Source organism: Lissotriton vulgaris, chromosome 8 (genome assembly GCF_964263255.1).
Source record: "Lissotriton vulgaris chromosome 8, aLisVul1.2, whole genome shotgun sequence".
NCBI classification, from domain to species: Eukaryota; Metazoa; Chordata; class Amphibia; order Caudata; family Salamandridae; genus Lissotriton; species Lissotriton vulgaris.
In genome coordinates, this window is record NC_141696.1 from 1,304,147,016 (window position 1) to 1,304,165,369 (window position 18,354).

The 18,354-nt window shown below is 47.5% G+C and overlaps 1 protein-coding gene across 1 annotated transcript in view; it reads right to left on the reverse strand.

Annotated features, from left to right (window-relative positions):
- The window catches only part of ATM (ATM serine/threonine kinase), a 1,399,724-nt gene that overhangs the window by 995,363 nt on the left and 386,007 nt on the right, over positions 1 to 18,354 (reverse strand). Inside the window, exons 18-20 of the mRNA XM_086935231.1 lie at positions 13,465 to 13,664; positions 13,294 to 13,376; positions 13,055 to 13,210 (exon numbers count right to left, since the gene is read on the reverse strand). Of these exons, the coding sequence (XP_086791357.1) occupies positions 13,055 to 13,210; positions 13,294 to 13,376; positions 13,465 to 13,664 (439 nt within the window). The remainder of the gene's footprint in view (positions 1 to 13,054; positions 13,211 to 13,293; positions 13,377 to 13,464; positions 13,665 to 18,354) is intronic.

The following is an 18,354-nucleotide window of genomic DNA, read 5'->3' on the forward strand; positions in this document are numbered from 1 at the left end:
ACAGAGGTTAGCAGAGGGAGTAGGACCCCTAGCAGCAAGAGGAAGGTAGGGGAGGGAAGAGATTGAAGGCAAACCCCCCCAACCCTGGAGCAGCCAGAGCAGCGGGGGAAAGGAGCACTGTAAACCCATCCTCCAGTGAACCAGAGAGGAGGAAGAAATAGCAACAAGACTGTGCATCCCACCAAGAGTGAAATAATTCACTCAGAGGAGACACAGCCCCCCACTGGGAGGCAAGTGCCAAGACCAACCCAAGGATCCTCGCAGAATGGGGAGGAAGGGAGACCGTGAAGAAATCTGCTGCTAGAATCGTCTCTACCAGATACATCGTTACCAAAGGTAAGTAACTTGTACATCTGATAGAGACTACTAGCTGCAGATTCCTTCACGTAGAATAGATACCCTAGCAAAACCCACGGGAAAGGAGGGTCTGCAAAAGGACCCCACCAGCCAGAACAGGACAGAGGGTCCCACAGGGTACCAGACCTGCGAACCAGGTAAGTAACCTTGTCCCTTCCAGGCAAGAGGAATCCCCACAAGCAGAACACCACCAACCCCAATAGGGTTGGAGGAAGAAGAAAGAAGACTGAAGAGGCCTGTACACTCACAACAGAGGAACCAAGGGCAAGGCCAGAGAGGACGAAGCACCCCACTCCCCTACAAGGCAACAAAGCTTCCATCCAATGCCAGGACAGGAAGAGGAAAAAGAAGAAGAAGCCTAGAAGACCCAAGGAAATGAGGGAAAAGAAGGCGAGCCCACCCCAGAAGGAAGGCAACAGGCCAGCCAGAGCAGCGCCAGCAGACATAAGCCGCCAGAAGCAAGAAAAACAGCCCGGGCCCCAGGAAGACCGAGCGGGCGACGCCTGACAAGGGAGAACACAGAATCTTCCCAGCCCTCAGGACAGGAGCAGGAAAGTGAGGAAATGCCCAGACACACCACCACGAGAGGCCGCGCACACGACGTTAAGAGGCAATAGCAACATACATAAACGCTACGGAAACAGGCACCCAAAAGGCGACCAGAACTCCCTAGCAGAGCGCAAGCTATATAACAGCGACCACTACCCCACATAGGGTACGTTAAGTCCCAAGGCATGGGAACCCTCTTTGGAAGAACTTCCGCAGCAGAGGAAAAACAAAAGAGCAACAGGGAAAAAAAAACAGCGGAAGGCTTGTCAAGCAGCCCAAGAGAAAAACAAAAGGCCTAATCTTAGGGCCAATTCTCTGCAGATAACTCCAGCAAAAAAATACAAAGGGGCCGTCCAGCAGCCAACAACGCCATAGTCCCAGCAAGGAGGGCTCGAATGGCCATAAAACACACTACACAGCAAGGGCAACTGGCCCAACAGAAGGTCCAGAACCAGCTCAAATTAGCAGTCACTGAGGAGGGGTAGGAGAAGGAGGATGGAGCCCTTCCAGGAACCTTTGGATGGCGGAGTTCGCCGGGGCATTGAATAACAGGCTGCCATCAAACAGAAGATCAATCAGCCGCTCCCAAATGTTTTCAGGGAACACGCCATCCCAAACCCAAGCATGGTGGCTGAGGGCGACTGAGGAAGCCATGGCCTGGCTCTGTACCTCCGAGATGTCCAGAGTGGAGCAGAGAATAAACACCGCTAGCTCCCGGCCATCCAACGCATGATGCCGTATGTCCAACTGAACAGTCTCCTGGGAAGCAGCGGACCCCAAAGACTCAGCTGAGTCCCACAAACAAGAGGAGGCACTAGCCAACACACATATGGTGTTTAGGGCCCGCAGGGTAGCGCTGGTCGAGGTGAACATGTTGTGCCTCCAAGAGTCCAGCCAGCGGTCCTCCCGGGATGGTGGAGTCAACAGTGGCGGCAAGGAAGAAAAAGCAGTCTGCAAATGTGGACTTGAGGCAGAAGGGTGGAAGGAAAGACACGCCAGGTCACACGGCGCTGGAAGGTGCCGGTGCAGAAGGTGTTGGGGCACCGGATCCCCTGAGGCGCTCCAAGACCCCATAAGGGAGGAATGGAGCGAACCCTCAAAGGGAAGCAGTAGCTCCCTCCCACCAGAACCCTGGTGGAAAACCTCCAAGAGATGGTCCGCCGGGAAATGAGCAACCGGGTCACCCATGCGCAGGATACCCACAGCCGTAGACACTGCGTTAGCAAAGGCCGCATCCGCATCCGTAGGGCCCAGTGGTGGAGAAAGCAGCTCCTCCGTGGGTGACGGCCGTAAACTTAAGGCAGCTGTCCCCGAAGCAAAGCGGGGCGGGCAAAGGCCAGACCTGGAAGTCAGAAGGAACCGAAGAATGGGGGACCTCTGGTGAACACCTCAGCCTCGGAAATGGCAGGGAGCCACCCTTCGATGACACAGCCGAAAAAGACACCACACAGCAGCCTGTCTCCGGGGAGGATGACACAAGAAGGCACCCAACCTCCAGAAAAGAGGGGGCGTCCGAAGACTAATCGGCAGCACGACCTCTGTGTGGAGCCGTAGAGTCCGCCGTCTGAGGCAGGACGTCAACACCATCCGGTGCCAAGAGAGACGCCGGATAGGGCTCCTCCAAATCACACCGTGCCGGGGACCTGAGTGGAGCTGGAGCCGAAGTGGCCAAGGGGCGGCGCCGGAACGACGCTGACTCGACCTCCACCGAGGCAGCCGCCCGCGTGAAGGAACGAGAGGGACCGGGGGAGTGACAAGTAGCCCTCTGCCAGCCTCGGCCAACGATGTGACGGAGGTGGCCCGGTGACTTAATGCGGCGACCCCAGGGACGATTCAACCTCCAACTCGCCCTCCGACGAGGCAGCCGCCTGCAGGGAGGGACGAGAGGGGCCAGGTAGGCAACAAGGGATCCCCGCCCAACCTCGACCCAAAGCGAGACGAGGAGGGTCCACCGACCCCTGTAGCGCCACCCGGACCAGCAGGTGCCAGCGCCGTGGCAGCATCAGCTCAGCCATGGACAAGGCCTCCGCCTGCCCAGAGGGCCGAGTGGGGCTTTGGGATGCAACCCGAGCCCCGGCGACCTCCTGCGACACCACAGGGACTCCCGTGGGAGTTTGTGGTGAGGCAGAGGCGCCGTGGTCCGAAGGAGGGACCCCTGATGGGCCGCACCTCAACAGCACCAAATTCTCCAAGCCTGGATCCGATCTGAACCAGTCGGCGCCGGGGCCGGAGTCGCCTCGAAGGGCACCGCGAGGGGAAGGAGGAGGAGACACCAGCGAGGCCTGCAAAACCGCTGCATATGTCCCCATCTAGACTCTCGACGCCCCCTCACCGGGAAACGGTGGATAGGAGGACAACACGCAGGCCGTATCACCCGTGGAGAGCCCTCGCCCCCAGCAGGCTGAACACCAGCCCCCGGGGACAAACTGTGACACTGGAGAGGGGCGAGGACGACTACAACGGCCGCTGCTGAAGCCGTATGACGAGAAAGATCGAGGGGCTGAAGCCGACCTTGAGAGACGCGCCGAGAGTAGTTTCATCCGGCGCTCCCGCCGCAACTTCGGATTCAACTGTTGGCACGCCTCACAATCAGTGGTGCTGTGATCTTCCCCTAAACACCACATACAAATGAGGTGAGGGTCCATCGCCGACATAAGACGCCGACACAACGTGCAAGTCTTGAAGCCCGAAGCATTTGCACACTGTTCCACCCAAAAATAGTCACAATTAGGAGAAAAAAGGGGCCCAAACAGGCCCGAGCAGAGACCGGATTTGCATTGCACGGGGAAAAAGGAAAAAACTGACGTAGGCGCGCCGGGGTGAGGCTTATGTGACCTCGCTGACGACGCCTGGGCAGAGTCGCGTGGTGTTGCCCCGCCCCCTGCGCGCAGGGATGCTCTGGCAAAAAGTTTCCGGATCCAGTCTCACACCTGGGGATAATTCTACGTGAAGAAATCTGAGGCTAGTAGTCTCTATCAGATTGACACTGAGATGTTGGCCTGATATATAGTGCTCACTATTCTAGTAATCACTGTGTATCATTCCAAACGACCCTTATTGATGATTGGTTGTAAGACAACCTTATAGACCAGCTATCCTAGTAGCGTGGACAAAAGCAGTCTTTAGGCTAAACTCTAGAGGGCGTGTTAAGCCAGCTGTTTTACCATCACATATACCCCTTGAAAACTAAGTGAAAGGACACCACACAAGTTGTTATAAAAATAAAGGATATTTATTAATAACAAATCTACCCTTAACTCTTTATGAGTCAGGGAGCTAAGCACAATACAAATCTCTTACGAAAATACTACAAGTTGCACAATTTACACAAATGCCCGAGGGGCACGAAAAACCATATACTCTAGAAGTGGAATGCGAAATGCTAGCAGGTGAGTAACACGATCCAGAGGCTTCAGGACCGCTAGGACTACCGTACTGAACCCTAAGGTTAGGAGCAGGAGGCCTAGGGAGATCGGGTGCAGAGTGTGAACTCTTACGCAGGATGCGGGACAAAGTCTATGGATGCTAGCAATTCTAAAGTTACTGTTTCCGGACGAATCCGGCTAGGTAGACTAAAAACGAAAAAGGATCTGGACACTTGGATAGTGAACCTGCGTTGGAGCACCGAGATGCTCGGGTTACCTAGCCCAGGGGCTGCGGCTGTATAGGGTTCAAAAGACGTCGGGAATCCTCGTTGTAGTCTATGGAGCCTGAAAGAAGATGTTGCTGGCAGGCGACCAGTGAAGATGTTGCTGGCAGGCGACCAGTGAAGATGTTCGATGTGATCCAAGGCTGGATGGGTGATGGAGACGACCTGAAAGCAGAGGGGACTCAGTTCTTAATCACTAGCCAGTGATTGTGTGGGCACCAGGATGGCACCGGATGAGGTCACCGCGATCAGGTGAGTGGGCGACGCTGGACTCTGCAGCTACACGGGCCAGGAGGCGTTGTCGGCGACCAGGCTGGAGGTGCGAGCTGTCCCACGAGGGTGTCTGCTGTCGGCGATGCTGGATCCAAGCTTGGAGCAACAAACCTTGGCAAAGGCAAGCCCACACGGTGGAGTCAAAATGGCGTCTGGAGTGGACCGGGAGGGTCCGGGGTGCTCCTCTTTTGGAAGGGAGCAAGGGCCAGTCTGGAGCAACCAGACCAGTGGTGAAAACGTCGTGGTACGTCGTCAGGAGGGTCACTGGCCAACAGGCAAGTGACCGGACAACGTGGCAAGCAGCAAAAGAGCAGAAGGGCCCCACGCAGATCTCGTGGATGCTGGAGGGCTGGACTTCGGTGCTGGAGCTGCTCTGGGTTGGGGCTTCTCAAACCCCAGTGCACTCACTCGAGGATCCCTCGGCGGTCGTGCTGGTTAAGCGTCGTGCAGGTTTTGAAGATGGCCGGTCCCTCAGGTCTCGTCACACCCACGAATCTCAGCTGGGATGATGATGCAGGTAGAGGTCAGAGATGCCAGGGAATCCGGGTCTCGTCGAGCTGGTCGGTCTTGATCAGCAAACCGCAAATGCGTAGGTGGTGCCTGCGGGTGCAGGGTGACTACTCCTTGGCCGCAAGGGAGAGTCTTCAGAGAATGTCAAGAGTTCCTTTCGTGGAAAGTAGTTCAAGATTATCAAATTTGGGAAGGGGGCCCGCTCCTACCTTTATTCTAAGAAAAGGGGCTGGCACGCGACTAGGTCCTGCCCATGGGTGGGACCAGGAGGGGGGGTGGTTACACCCCTCTCCTTTGTCCGGTCTCTCCCCAGCTCAGGGGCTGGGGTGCCCCTGGAACTGGTTTGAGCCGGCATATTCACAGTGAGCACCGGGGTGGCACTTGCAGTCACCTTCCTCTCAGCCCTGCCTACCTGGGATACACAAAACCCTGTCTGGGATGGTGCTAGCACCGCCCCTGACAGGAAACCCTTTGTCCGAGCTCTCCTCGCTGGAAGGACTCCCAGCAGCAGGAGGTCAGACTTGTGTCTGTGGTGGCAGCATCCATTTTGTGATGCTAAGGCTCGAGTTAATGTTAACCGGGGTTCACAGTTACTTACATGTCGTGTCCCTCTAGAAGGGGGGAATGCTAACCCCGTCGCCAGAATTGGCGAGGGGTTAGTATTCCAATTCGTATGACACCTTACTCGACATGTTTTGATAAAGCGATACCAAAGTTAGCAAATAACCGCGAGGATTATAATGCACTTAAGAGTATATGGTATGTGTTATCATGGAACAGCTATTAGGACTTGGTTCCGCAAGCTGCAAACGGGCTCAGCTCATGCCAGAGCACCATCTCACATAATTCCAAGCACTCTGCCTTCAGGATTGATAAGGCCCGCCATAGGAGTGACTGATAGGAATATATGTGTCCATTTTAGGGTTAGATATAGGAATACTATATCTAAAGCAAAGGGTGATTACACCACCTTGCCCCAGCTGTCGTGCAGCCAGTTGTGTCAGATTTGGGTGGCCAGCCAGGGGTGGCATAATACATGCTGCAGCCCCTGGTAGGCCCTGGGTACACCTATGCCCTGGATACCTAAGGTATGCTATACAGGGACTGATAAGGTGGCCTAGTACCAATGGGTAAATGCACCTAGGTACATGTGTTTCAATTTAGAGAGAGAACAGCTAGGCTGAGGGTCTGATTAGCAGGCCCACAGCCAGGGAAAGTCGTAAACCAGTGAAGCAAAAAGCAAAAATCGGGGGTGACCATAGGATTGCAGACCCCACTCTCCTACAGACACCACACCAGTTTTAGAAAAATAACCAATATTTATCTGTGTAAAACAAGATGAAAACAATAAAAATACAACATACAGGACTCAAAATACGAATTTTGCAAGAATAAGCTTAAGGTACAGTTTCCTGAAGTTGATAGCTCCATCCGAGGCTATCACGGCATTGTCAACAAACCAATCCAACAGTTCAGGCCGACCACAAGGTCACGGGCCAGCTCAAGTGTTGTGAAGCCCTGTAACCAGTACCTTGGAAATTCAGAGCTTTGTGGAACTTGCGACAATCTCTAAAGAGGTGGCATTGCCGGCGTCGGGCTCTTGAAGTCTCACGCGCTGTGGATCGAACTCTGTGAGGGTGAAATCAGGAACACTGGCGGTGATGGTGTAAGGGTTCCGATGCGAAGTGGGACGATGCGCTGAGGGGTGTACACGGGTCATGGTGCAATCAGAGGCTCAATTGCGCCATAGTCGGTGAGACCAGGGCTGAGGTGTGAAGTGGGGCGACGGAACATGTGGTGTCAACAGGTCACGGTGTAGGCAGGGGCGGCGCTGCTGAAGCACTGTCATAGGGAGACCCAAGATTGCGATGCAAAGCAATACTTTTTACGGTGCCCAAAAGTTGCAGTGCAAGCAGCGGCATCGGTTGACGATACTTGAGTCAATGCCGCTGAGGTTGGTAGGACGGGACAGCCCGGGTGCTGCAGCGACGTTGATGTTGGCGTGGAGTGTCACCGTCAGTAAGGCCAGGCGGTGATGTTAAGTGAGGCAATGCGAGTTATAGTGCTCATAGGTCACGGTGCAAGCAGCAGCGTCGGTGATGGAATCGTTCGGTGACGTCAGGGAAACCAGGGTTGCATTGTGAAGTGGGGCAATACTACAGGCTGTGCCTTCAGGTCATGGCGTTGGCTACGGCATCGTTGACAGCATTGTAGTGGTGTTTCTTCTGTTGCAGCACAAAACACACAGTTCCCAGTGCTGTTGGCAGATTAACTTTAAGTGTTGGATGTTACTGAGAATTCCAACAGAAGGCAATCTCTTCTTCAAGCCCATCGAGAAACTCAGGCACTAAGTTGTAGAAAGTTCAGTCCAGTCCTTTCACTGCCCAAGACCGAAGCAGCAAGCAGCAGGCCAACACAGCAAAGGACACAGCAAAGTGGAAGTCTCTCTTGACAGCTTCTCAAGCTCTTCTTCTTGGTAGGCTCTTTAGTCCAAAAGAGTTCCACAGTTCTGGTGTCAGGGGCCCAATACTTATACCAGTACTGGTCTTTGAAGTTGGCAAACTTCAAAGAAAAGTCCTCCTTGCTCACACGATCCAGTTCTTTCCTGCTCTGTCCCAGAGAGTCTCTAGGAGGGGGAGTCTTATTTGTGCAGGACAGACCCAGTCCTATTCAGGAGCCAGTGACAACTCCTCCCACTAATCTTAGCCCAGGAAGACCCATCAGCCTGGTGATGAGTCATCAGGATATACAGGGCACACCTAAGCTCCTTTGTGTGACTGTCTAGAGTGTATGCAGGAGGCCCCAGCTGTCAGCATCACAGACGTAGATTCCCCCGGCAGGCACAGAATGGTTAAGCAAGAAAATGGCCACTTTAGACATCTCAAACTCCAACTTCCTATAATCTTCCAGATCCAGTCTGCACTGGAAAGGTGTTTCCAGCAAAACCCCATGTTAGCCTATGGAAGAGATAGCCTTGCAATAGTGAAAAACAGAATGAACAGTATTTCACTATCAGGACATGTAAAACGCACCAGTACATGTCCTACCTTTCACATGCACTGCTCCCTGACAGCTGGGCTGTCTTGGGCCAACCTTAGGGGTGACTTACATGTAATAAAAGGGAAGGTTTGGGCCTAGTAAAAGTCGGTGCACTTGCCAGGTCGACAATGCAGTTTAAAACTGCAGTGGCAGGTCTGAGACACGATGGAAGAGCTACTTGTGTGGGTGGCACAAACAGTGCTGCCAGTCCACTAGTAGCACTTGATTTACTGACCCTGGGCACAGATATGCACATTACTAGGGACTTAATAGTAAATCAAACATGGCAATCACGGATGCACTAATCAGTAACACAATTTACATGGAAAGCACATGTACTTTACCACGAAATAGCAGTGGTAAAATGCCCACAGTCCTATAGCCAACGGAAATGGGTCAAAAACAGGAGACCAAAAAGAAAAATGTCTGGTGGTAAACCCACCAAATATGCCAAGCACGATACCACCCAAACATTTTATAAAGGTTGCCAATGTTGAGGAACCGGTTCCAGGGGTGGGCAACAGTAGAATAGTCACCCGCTACAAATAATCAAATATTTTACATCAGATATTTGCTCTAATCTGATATCAATGTGCAACTACTGTGTTCCAAAATGTAACTACTGTAATTTTTGTTATTTTGCTAGCAAGGATCTCAGAGGAAGGCATTTCTCAGCTATTAGCTAAAAGAGCAGGCTATATTTAGTTTCACTTTGCTGTTTCCACTTAAGAATGTAATCAATGTATTTGTTCTTTTTTACATGCACGAATAAAGGTTTTCAAAAATTAAAAAAAAAAAAAAGAATGTAATCAATTAAAACAGAAACTAAAGTTGAGCCACAGGAAACGAACAGCCACTAAAATTATGTGAGGACGGAAGGCTAAAAAGCACTACCCACTTTAAACCCACCTCCAGGAATTGTCTGTTACGCTACGACAGTTTTCATCCCAGGCATCTAAGGGAAAATCTGCCGTATGGTCAATTTTTAAGACTACGGAGGAACTGCACAGAATTGAGCGAATTCAATCGACAAGCAAAAGACCTAAGAACCAAACTTATACAAAGGCAGTACCCCACCAGGACCATCGACAAAGCGATGAAACGCGCAAAAAACAATCACAGGGAGGCACTCATAGAAGAAAACCCACAAGAGAAAGGAACAAACAAGAGGCCTATTTGTGTGACAACTTACTCTTCCATATCGAACCAGGTATCAAAGGTCATCAATAAGCACTGGGGTATATTGAACTGCGGAGACCTGAATTTTGAGAAACCGATGCATGCACATCGGAGGGGCAAAAACATAAAGGACATCGTGGTACACACTAGACCACGGGAAAACCAGACTGCAAGACAAAATATGACTGGTATACAAGGTCACTTCCCATGTGGAGATTGCAGTTGCTGTCACCAAACCCAGAAAAGCAGAACCCTCACCTTCAGAAATGGCACATCATGGGAACAACGCCAATTTTCCAACTGCAACACAAAAAACATGGTCTACATAATAACTTGCCCATGTGGACTGGAATATGTAGGCATGACCACCCGACCCGTCAAAATAAGGATAGGGGAACATAAAAGCAATATACGCTGTAAGAAAACGACAACCAAGATGGCATCACATTTTCTGTCACACCAGCATTGCATCAATGATTTACGCTGGACTATCATCGAACGACTACCCTCAGAAACAGGTTTGTTCCAGAAGGAACAACGTTGGGTGTTCCGCCTGGGAACCCATATCACAGGACTAAATGACGATATACCATGGAGCCAAATCACCTGATCACCCTCGAGATATAAAAGGATCAACAACAATCTCCGGTGTAAATGTGAGCCTGTGAACCCATATCAGTGGCCAAAAAGCGTTAATCATGGAGCCAATTGATGTACCACCCACTGTATGGATATCAGGGAAAAGATGCCACCAAATTGAATATATCTAAATGACATCTCTCCCCAGACAACTAATATAGTGTACCGAATCCTTGAAAAAAACTAAACATTGAAAAGGACATGGACATTTCATGTTAAACCTATGCCCCGTGTTTTTGAAGAAAACTGACTGGTAATCGGCACCCTGACGCATCCTGAATGATGATAAAGTATTGGAAACCGAAAAACCAGGCATCCCCAGTGATCAGTGCTGCCGACGAACACTATCGCGCATGCGCTGCCTACAAACAATATCGCGCATGCGCTGAGAAGGCGCGGCGAAACTACTTGTGCGCATGCGCGCATGAGAGACAGCCGAGTGGCAGCTGCATTTAAGGGTTCTCTATCAGCGCGAGTCACAGCAAGAGCCCGTGAGTGGCTGACGAGCGGAAGGTCCATATTTGGACATTCAAAAAACCCGGCAATGAACGAATGTTACATGTGGCTAGATCACATGCACAGAGGAGGCGGCAACATGGATGTTTTCCTTACAAGGTCGCTAGCCATTTCCGCTAATCAACCAATGAAAACACACCCAATCCTCCTTTATATACCGCCTAGCTCATCCGTATTTCATTCACGGCGGAGTAGCACAGGGTGGTAGAAGGAGGCCAATATAGGCGGATTTCGTGAGTATTTTTTCAAACAAAGTGCAACCCCAGCCTGTCCAGGTGTATGGTGGAGTTAAACAGTGAGTAAAAGCTACAACACTGAATCCACTTCTCTATCCTCATAGATTGTGGATCCACCTACCTACCTTGATGCTCAGGATTTGCTCATGAGGCAATAGACAACAAAGACCATGAGTATGTCCAGAGAAAATAAGTACAAAAAACCCTAAATGTGTCTTATATGTTGTGTGTGTTGTATGTCTTTTCCCTTTACAGGTTTAATTAACTGTTTGGGGCTCCAGGTGACTGCACCTGTCTGAGCCATTCCTATATGGTAACCAAACCTAATGGTTTTTTCTTTTTTTCAGGACATGTGATTACATGATCCAGAGAACCGCTGTAGGCACATTGTAGCCGTTTTTAAGAGTGTTATCACTTTTTAGAAAAATTAAAATAACCCCGATTTTTCTTAGAAAAACGTGAGTAGGGTTGGGAAGTTGTGCCCCGTCCTGAAGAAGGTACACCAGTACCGAAACATGTCGACGCACACCAGAGGTCCTGTCCCTAATTAAGACAAAAAACCTCGTTATTTTGCACACCTTTTAACAGCACCAGCCAGGGGTACGAAATAAAGTTTTTTTCACTTTACCCACTAGCCAGGTACTTTTTAAATTTTTCACCACACCTCCCACTCACATCAATCCCCTTTCACTTACACTCAACACACACCACACATAGTCTAATTTGTCAACGCTCCCGCGTAGTCGCAGGTCGCAGCGTGCCGCATCCCTTTAGCGGGGTGCGAAGACCCCGATGATGAAGCATGACACCAAGGGGCCTGTTGGTGTGTGAGGGGTATTTTACACAACACTGAGTGTTCCCCTTTCTCCCTTTGATACACACTGGTAGTAGGATTCTTCTTGTTTATTTATCAGTGCCCGTGGAGTAGGAATCCCACTTTGTACTCTACCTCCCTTCTTTGTTAATTATACTACCTTTCACATGCACTGCTCCCTGACAGCTGGGCTGTCTTGGGCCAACCTTAGGGGTGACTTACATGTAATAAAAGGGAAGGTTTGGGCCTAGTAAAAGTCGGTGCACTTGCCAGGTCGACAATGCAGTTTAAAACTGCAGTGGCAGGTCTGAGACACGATGGAAGAGCTACTTGTGTGGGTGGCACAAACAGTGCTGCCAGTCCACTAGTAGCACTTGATTTACTGACCCTGGGCACAGATATGCACATTACTAGGGACTTAATAGTAAATCAAACATGGCAATCACGGATGCACTAATCAGTAACACAATTTACATGGAAAGCACATGTACTTTACCACGAAATAGCAGTGGTAAAATGCCCACAGTCCTATAGCCAACGGAAATGGGTCAAAAACAGGAGACCAAAAAGAAAAATGTCTGGTGGTAAACCCACCAAATATGCCAAGCACGATACCACCCAAACATTTTATAAAGGTTGCCAATGTTGAGGAACCGGTTCCAGGGGTGGGCAACAGTAGAATAGTCACCCGCTACAAATAATCAAATATTTTACATCAGATATTTGCTCTAATCTGATATCAATGTGCAACTACTGTGTTCCAAAATGTAACTACTGTAATTTTTGTTATTTTGCTAGCAAGGATCTCAGAGGAAGGCATTTCTCAGCTATTAGCTAAAAGAGCAGGCTATATTTAGTTTCACTTTGCTGTTTCCACTTAAGAATGTAATCAATGTATTTGTTCTTTTTTACATGCACGAATAAAGGTTTTCAAAAAAAAAAAAAAAAAAAAGAATGTAATCAATTAAAACAGAAACTAAAGTTGAGCCACAGGAAACGAACAGCCACTAAAATTATTTCTCCCATTTGCCTTCAAATAACGCTTTACCAGTCCCTGTAGGGCCAGTTTCTAGGGAAAGCAAAATAAGGCAGCAACTTGCAGATAATTTGTTGTTTTTTGTATTGAGGTATGAAAAATATTTTAAACTTTATTCACAGAAAACCATAGAAAAATTTGTTTTTTCAGCCTCGACTCTTGGCAATAGGACATTTGCAAATTTCTGCAATTGCTAACATATGACTAAATTGATTAATTGATTTCATGTGAAGCATGTGTAATAGAGCAATGCATACCAAAAGGCATAAATGACTTTGAGAAACTGTCCTTGGGCATCTTCCATATCTTCCAGTTCATCCTGGGTTTGACCCAATGCAGCAACGGATGGTAGGAGATGATTTAAAATGGCTGCACACACGTCTTGGTCCCGGCGATACAAAGAGCACACTTCACTGCAAAAGAGACAAAACACCTTAACGAACAGTTAGCACTCTCAGAATAAATGAAATCGTTTGGATAATTATTGTTTTCTTACGGAAGGGGCTTTAAAAGCATCAAGACATCCTCTATTGGCAACTGATTTTCTTCAACTGGAAGCTCTTTTAGAAGGATTAAGTACTGCATTAAAAAACAAAAATATATTTTCTATGGATCAAATGATACTTATTTAGAGTATAAGCTCAGTCCCTAGCCACACAATACTGACCATGTGCAGATGCAGTGACTTGCTAGAGTCCTGTGTGTTTAAGTCCACTAGAGATAGCAATTTCCTTCTTATGTCTCGGGCGCGAAAAGACACAGAATGTGCTTGGGCTGCTGTTACACACAGACACAGGAATTTCAATGCATCAAGCAGGAGTAGGTCATGTTTTGTCAGGTTTTCTTCTGCCAATGGGCACACAGCACCTGAAAATGACAGATTGGTTGTTACAATTTATGTGATCAGTCCTTAAGACTATTTACTCGTACAAAACAAAAAAATGCACCACCCATTCAGAATCAAGTATCTAGGTTCAGCCACAAATCAGTCTGGTCATTTTAAAAGGGCACAGACATGCAAATCAACTCCAATTTCAGAGCATGTAAACATTTCCCCAGTGATTTAGTAGTTCCATTAGCCATAAACAATTTGCAGCAGAAAGTCAGCCTAACACCCTGAATGTCAGGTTGTTTTGGCAAATAACAGTACTCTATCCATTTACATTTCAATAGCATTTAAGACACTAGATTACTCAGGTTGACCAACTGACTCCCTGGTCATGACAATTTAGTGGTATTCTTGTGAAGACCTATTTTTGCGTCATGATGCAGTAACAGTCAACTGCTGCTCCTACAATCCCCCCTAAATCCTGTTAGGTCTCTAGACGCCCTGACAACTTTCAGTTAAACCTCTGGCCTCAAATCAAACCTTGCCACTAACCCCACCACAAATATTTTAGAAAGGTCCATCATTTGCAGAAACCCAAGCAGTGCACTACCATGAGCTGAGAGGATATGGTAACCAGGTGCACCTGGTAAGCAAACATCAACAGGGCAGGGTTTTTTGTGCCCCACATTTCAAGAGGAACGGACACTGCATTAAACATAATGGCCCAGTGTTTAGGATTTCAACATCAAAGAGAAAAGCACTCACTACAAAAACCACAATGTTATATGGCCATACAATGTCACAAAAGTGCAAATTAAATTACAAAGTAGGAAAATAAATAACATTGTGTAAAGTTTACATACATTATTTAATAATGCTTTTCATATCGCTCCCTCTCGCTCATCGACTTAAGGCCAGTAAGACCTATCCATATTTAACCTTTAGTTACTTCAGTTAGCAACGCCTCTACACTTGAAGCATAAAATTCATCCAAGGGTTGTCATATCTTCTATATTTTCTAACTTTCTGATGACAAGCTATGCTTTTTAATTCAAGTCTGTTTGTAAGGGAACCTTTCTTCATTCTTCTAATACGATGCTCCAAAACTGGTACTGAGCAGTTTACTCAGTTCCTGGCAATATCACGGTCAGCCATTAGAAGCACAAACACAACAAATCAACACGTTTTCTTGTTTATCGTTTACAAAAAAGTGTCCTAGTGCACAGGGCTAGGTGGTGCCCCTTCAATATTTCTTCCACCGCACCCTGCTTTCAAATTCCAGATAGGTGCAAAGACAGTTTAGCTATCTGATTCTGGAAAAAGGGTGCGTGGAGGACCCTAATAAATATAGAATTACTGTGTTGCTAGAGGCGATGGTAAACATTTTAGCAAAGGTTACTTATTCACTTTGAAATGTGGGCTCAAATTAATACTACAACGTTAAACAAACTGTTTTAGATCCCATTGCTACCACAAGGAACAACATCTGTTTTCTGTCTTGCCTTAGTTATTTATCAAAGAAACAAAGGAAACCATGCATTACTGATCTTTTGCTGATTAAAAAACTGAATTTTCTCTGGCAAAAAAAAACAACTCGTTCAGGGATATTAATTAGTGCCTTGTCTTTGTCTCAGGCAAACTATATACTAAGTACTGATGATGACCCCGCATTTATAGTGGATTGCAACGCCGTTGAATTAAAGCGAGCAGGTCTGCTAAAACAATGTTATTTCAGTAATACAGGCTGCACACTAGTGTTACATTTTGTGATACACACTTTGCACACTTGTATTACTTCAGCTCGAGCACGTTTCTCTGCACCCCACTGCCACTTATGTACATAAAACAACTATTTTTGATTATTAAAAGACTGGTTTCAACAGATCTTTTTCAACAATTGATAATTATAAGGACCATTGTTCCTTTTGAAATCGCTACCCAGGTCCCTATGGATTTCAGGGTTTCCCTTTTGTTTTGAAACTCGTCCAGGAAACATGATTTTTAATGCAGACAAACGAGTCAGGGTAAGACTCGGTAATATGGACCACTTTGTAAAGCAAATTTTCACAAACTCTGGGTTAAAACAGAATGAAGTACTTGCTACAATATTAATGCAAACATTTTATTACAGCAAGTGCTCAACCGGAAGACCTCCTAATGGCAAACACTAAAAAATATTATTTTCCCCCACACTTACCATTGATTCGTCCAATTCCCCTTCAGAACACCTACCACCTACCACCCACAGACACCAGCACCTGCTCCCACAAAGAAACTGGACCAGAATGACAGATTACCAGCTAACCTCATCACTCAGCAACTCCACCCAACCATCGCGGAAAACAACGACGCCAACACCGCAGCCCGAAACCTACACAGATGGATCTCCGACAGCGCCAACACCCCCTCAAGAAAAACAACAACACCCACGCCAAGAAAGCTAGATGATTCACCACCGAACTTCGAGAGTCTAGACACACTTACCGCCGCCTCAAAAAGACTGGAGGAACATCAAATCCACAGAAGCCCACAACAACTTCAGAGCCGCCACCAACGCTCACCACCAACTCATCAGAAAAACGAGGAAAAAAGACATTGAAGACAGAATCTCCACTCATGCACACAACAGAAAAGAACTCTTCAACATCATCAAGGAGTTCGCCCACCCACAAATGAGTCCACCGACATCCCTCCCTCACAAGCGCTCTGCGACAAACTCAGCACCTTTTTCCACCACAAAATCAAGAGCATCAACAACAACTTCGACGAAGGCAAACAACACACTGAAGCCTCACCAACCACCCTGACACCCTGAAGCCAGCGATTGACAACTGGACAGCCCTCACCACCGAAGACACACTGAAGACGATGGAGTCAATCCACTCTGGGCCCCCACAGGCCCCTGCCAATACCACATTTTCAACAGAGCCGCCAACACCATCGCACTGCAGGAGTCGGTGTTCAAACGACATCCGAACTCCATCTTCGTATTTACCCCCTAGGAGTTGCCTTCACTTTGCACATGCATGTTTGTAGTAGCGTATGCGTGTTAATGTTACGCATGCGCACAATACGTCCCACCGTCTGGCTAAGTACCCCTAACGTATTTCATTTTATTTGCGCATGCTCAATTACAACATGCCAATCACAGCTCTCACACCCAGTGACATCATGCTCAACCAATCATCAGTCTGCAAAGCATTTATAACCTGCCAACCTTCTCGAACTTTTACTATTCCGCAGTCACAGCCATTGATACCGTTCGTATCCTCTTCTTCATAGGTGAGCACTTTGTTTAAGAGTAATTAAATTAATTAATCTGAACGATCTTTAAATACCATGTAAATGCATATTTTTGTTCGATTTGACAATGTTGTTTTTAAGCACGATTTCCTGCTTTTTTATATCGTTGAAGTTGACTTCGTAACTTTTTTTTCTGTGCAAATCACTTAATCCTGCTGCGTTTCTTTAATTTGCCAAGCGCCACGTGACCGTTCCCGCACCAGTGTGCTACGTGCTGTTCAACTTAATGCAATGTCGTTTTTCTTGTGCAAGTAGTGCGTCACGTGCCCCATGCATTGCAAAAGTAATGTTTTCGGCAATAGTGTATTTTAGTACAGTTTCCAGCTCTTGTCCAAAGGTAAATAAAAATAGCAGTGCCAAAGGTAAATAACAGTAGTAGGCCCTAAGGAAAAGGCCTGAGGCCCAAATCCTAGTAGCCTATCTACATCATTATGCTAAAAGAACCAAACTTTTGGTACAACCAATCAGCTATCAGCACCCTCTAGAACCCTCTCTGCAGAGCCAGTTCTCCTCAGATTTTCGTTAGCACAAGTGGGAAATCAGTATCCAAAGCAGAGAACTGACTCTCCGGGGAGGAGGGTGGGTGCATGTGAATCTATGAAAGATACCAATACTGGATAACTGTAGTTACAGGTAAGTAACTTGTTTTCCAATGCAGTATTGGGGTATCTTTCATAGATTCACATGCTTGAATCAGAGTAGCAAGCAGTATATATCATATACAGTCGGGCAGCCTGTCCAACTGCCGAATCCTCTTGACATGCAGATTGAAGACAGTAATGTCTAGTGAAGGTGTGGACATTTTTCCATGTCGCAGGACCACAGATGTTTTCTAGCGTCACTCCTGTGAACAAAGCTGTTGACGCTGCCACAGTTCTTGTAGAGTGGACCTCAACCTTTCTTTGCAATGGCCTGTTGGCCTTATCATGACAGAAATGGATTGTAGACGCTATCCAAAGGGCAATCGTGGCCTTTGTGACTGTAGTTCCCAAAGTGGCTTGACCATAGGCCACAAACAATTGGTCAGATTTTCTGAATCTGTTTGTTCTTTGTAGATAGAATTTTAAGCATCTTTTGATGTCAAGAGAATGTAATGCTCTCTCTGCTGGTGTAGAGGGATTAGGAAAGAAAGTTCGTAACTTAATCGGCTCATTGAGGTGAAATTGTGACGGTACCTTAGGTATAAAAGTAGGATTAGTTCTTAAGGTCACATAATCCTGAGAGAAATGCAACAAACATTGGAAATGCGATAGGTCTCGGATTTATTTGAGTTAGAGCTAATGGCATTGTAAATGGCAATGTCTTTTAGCCATGTGCTATGGAGTGTATGCATTTGGTGTGTAGTGGAATTATGTGGGTTAGATTGGAATTGTAGCAATGGTGGCATGCTGCGCTTTAGATTAATATGTTTAAAAGTAAAGTGCA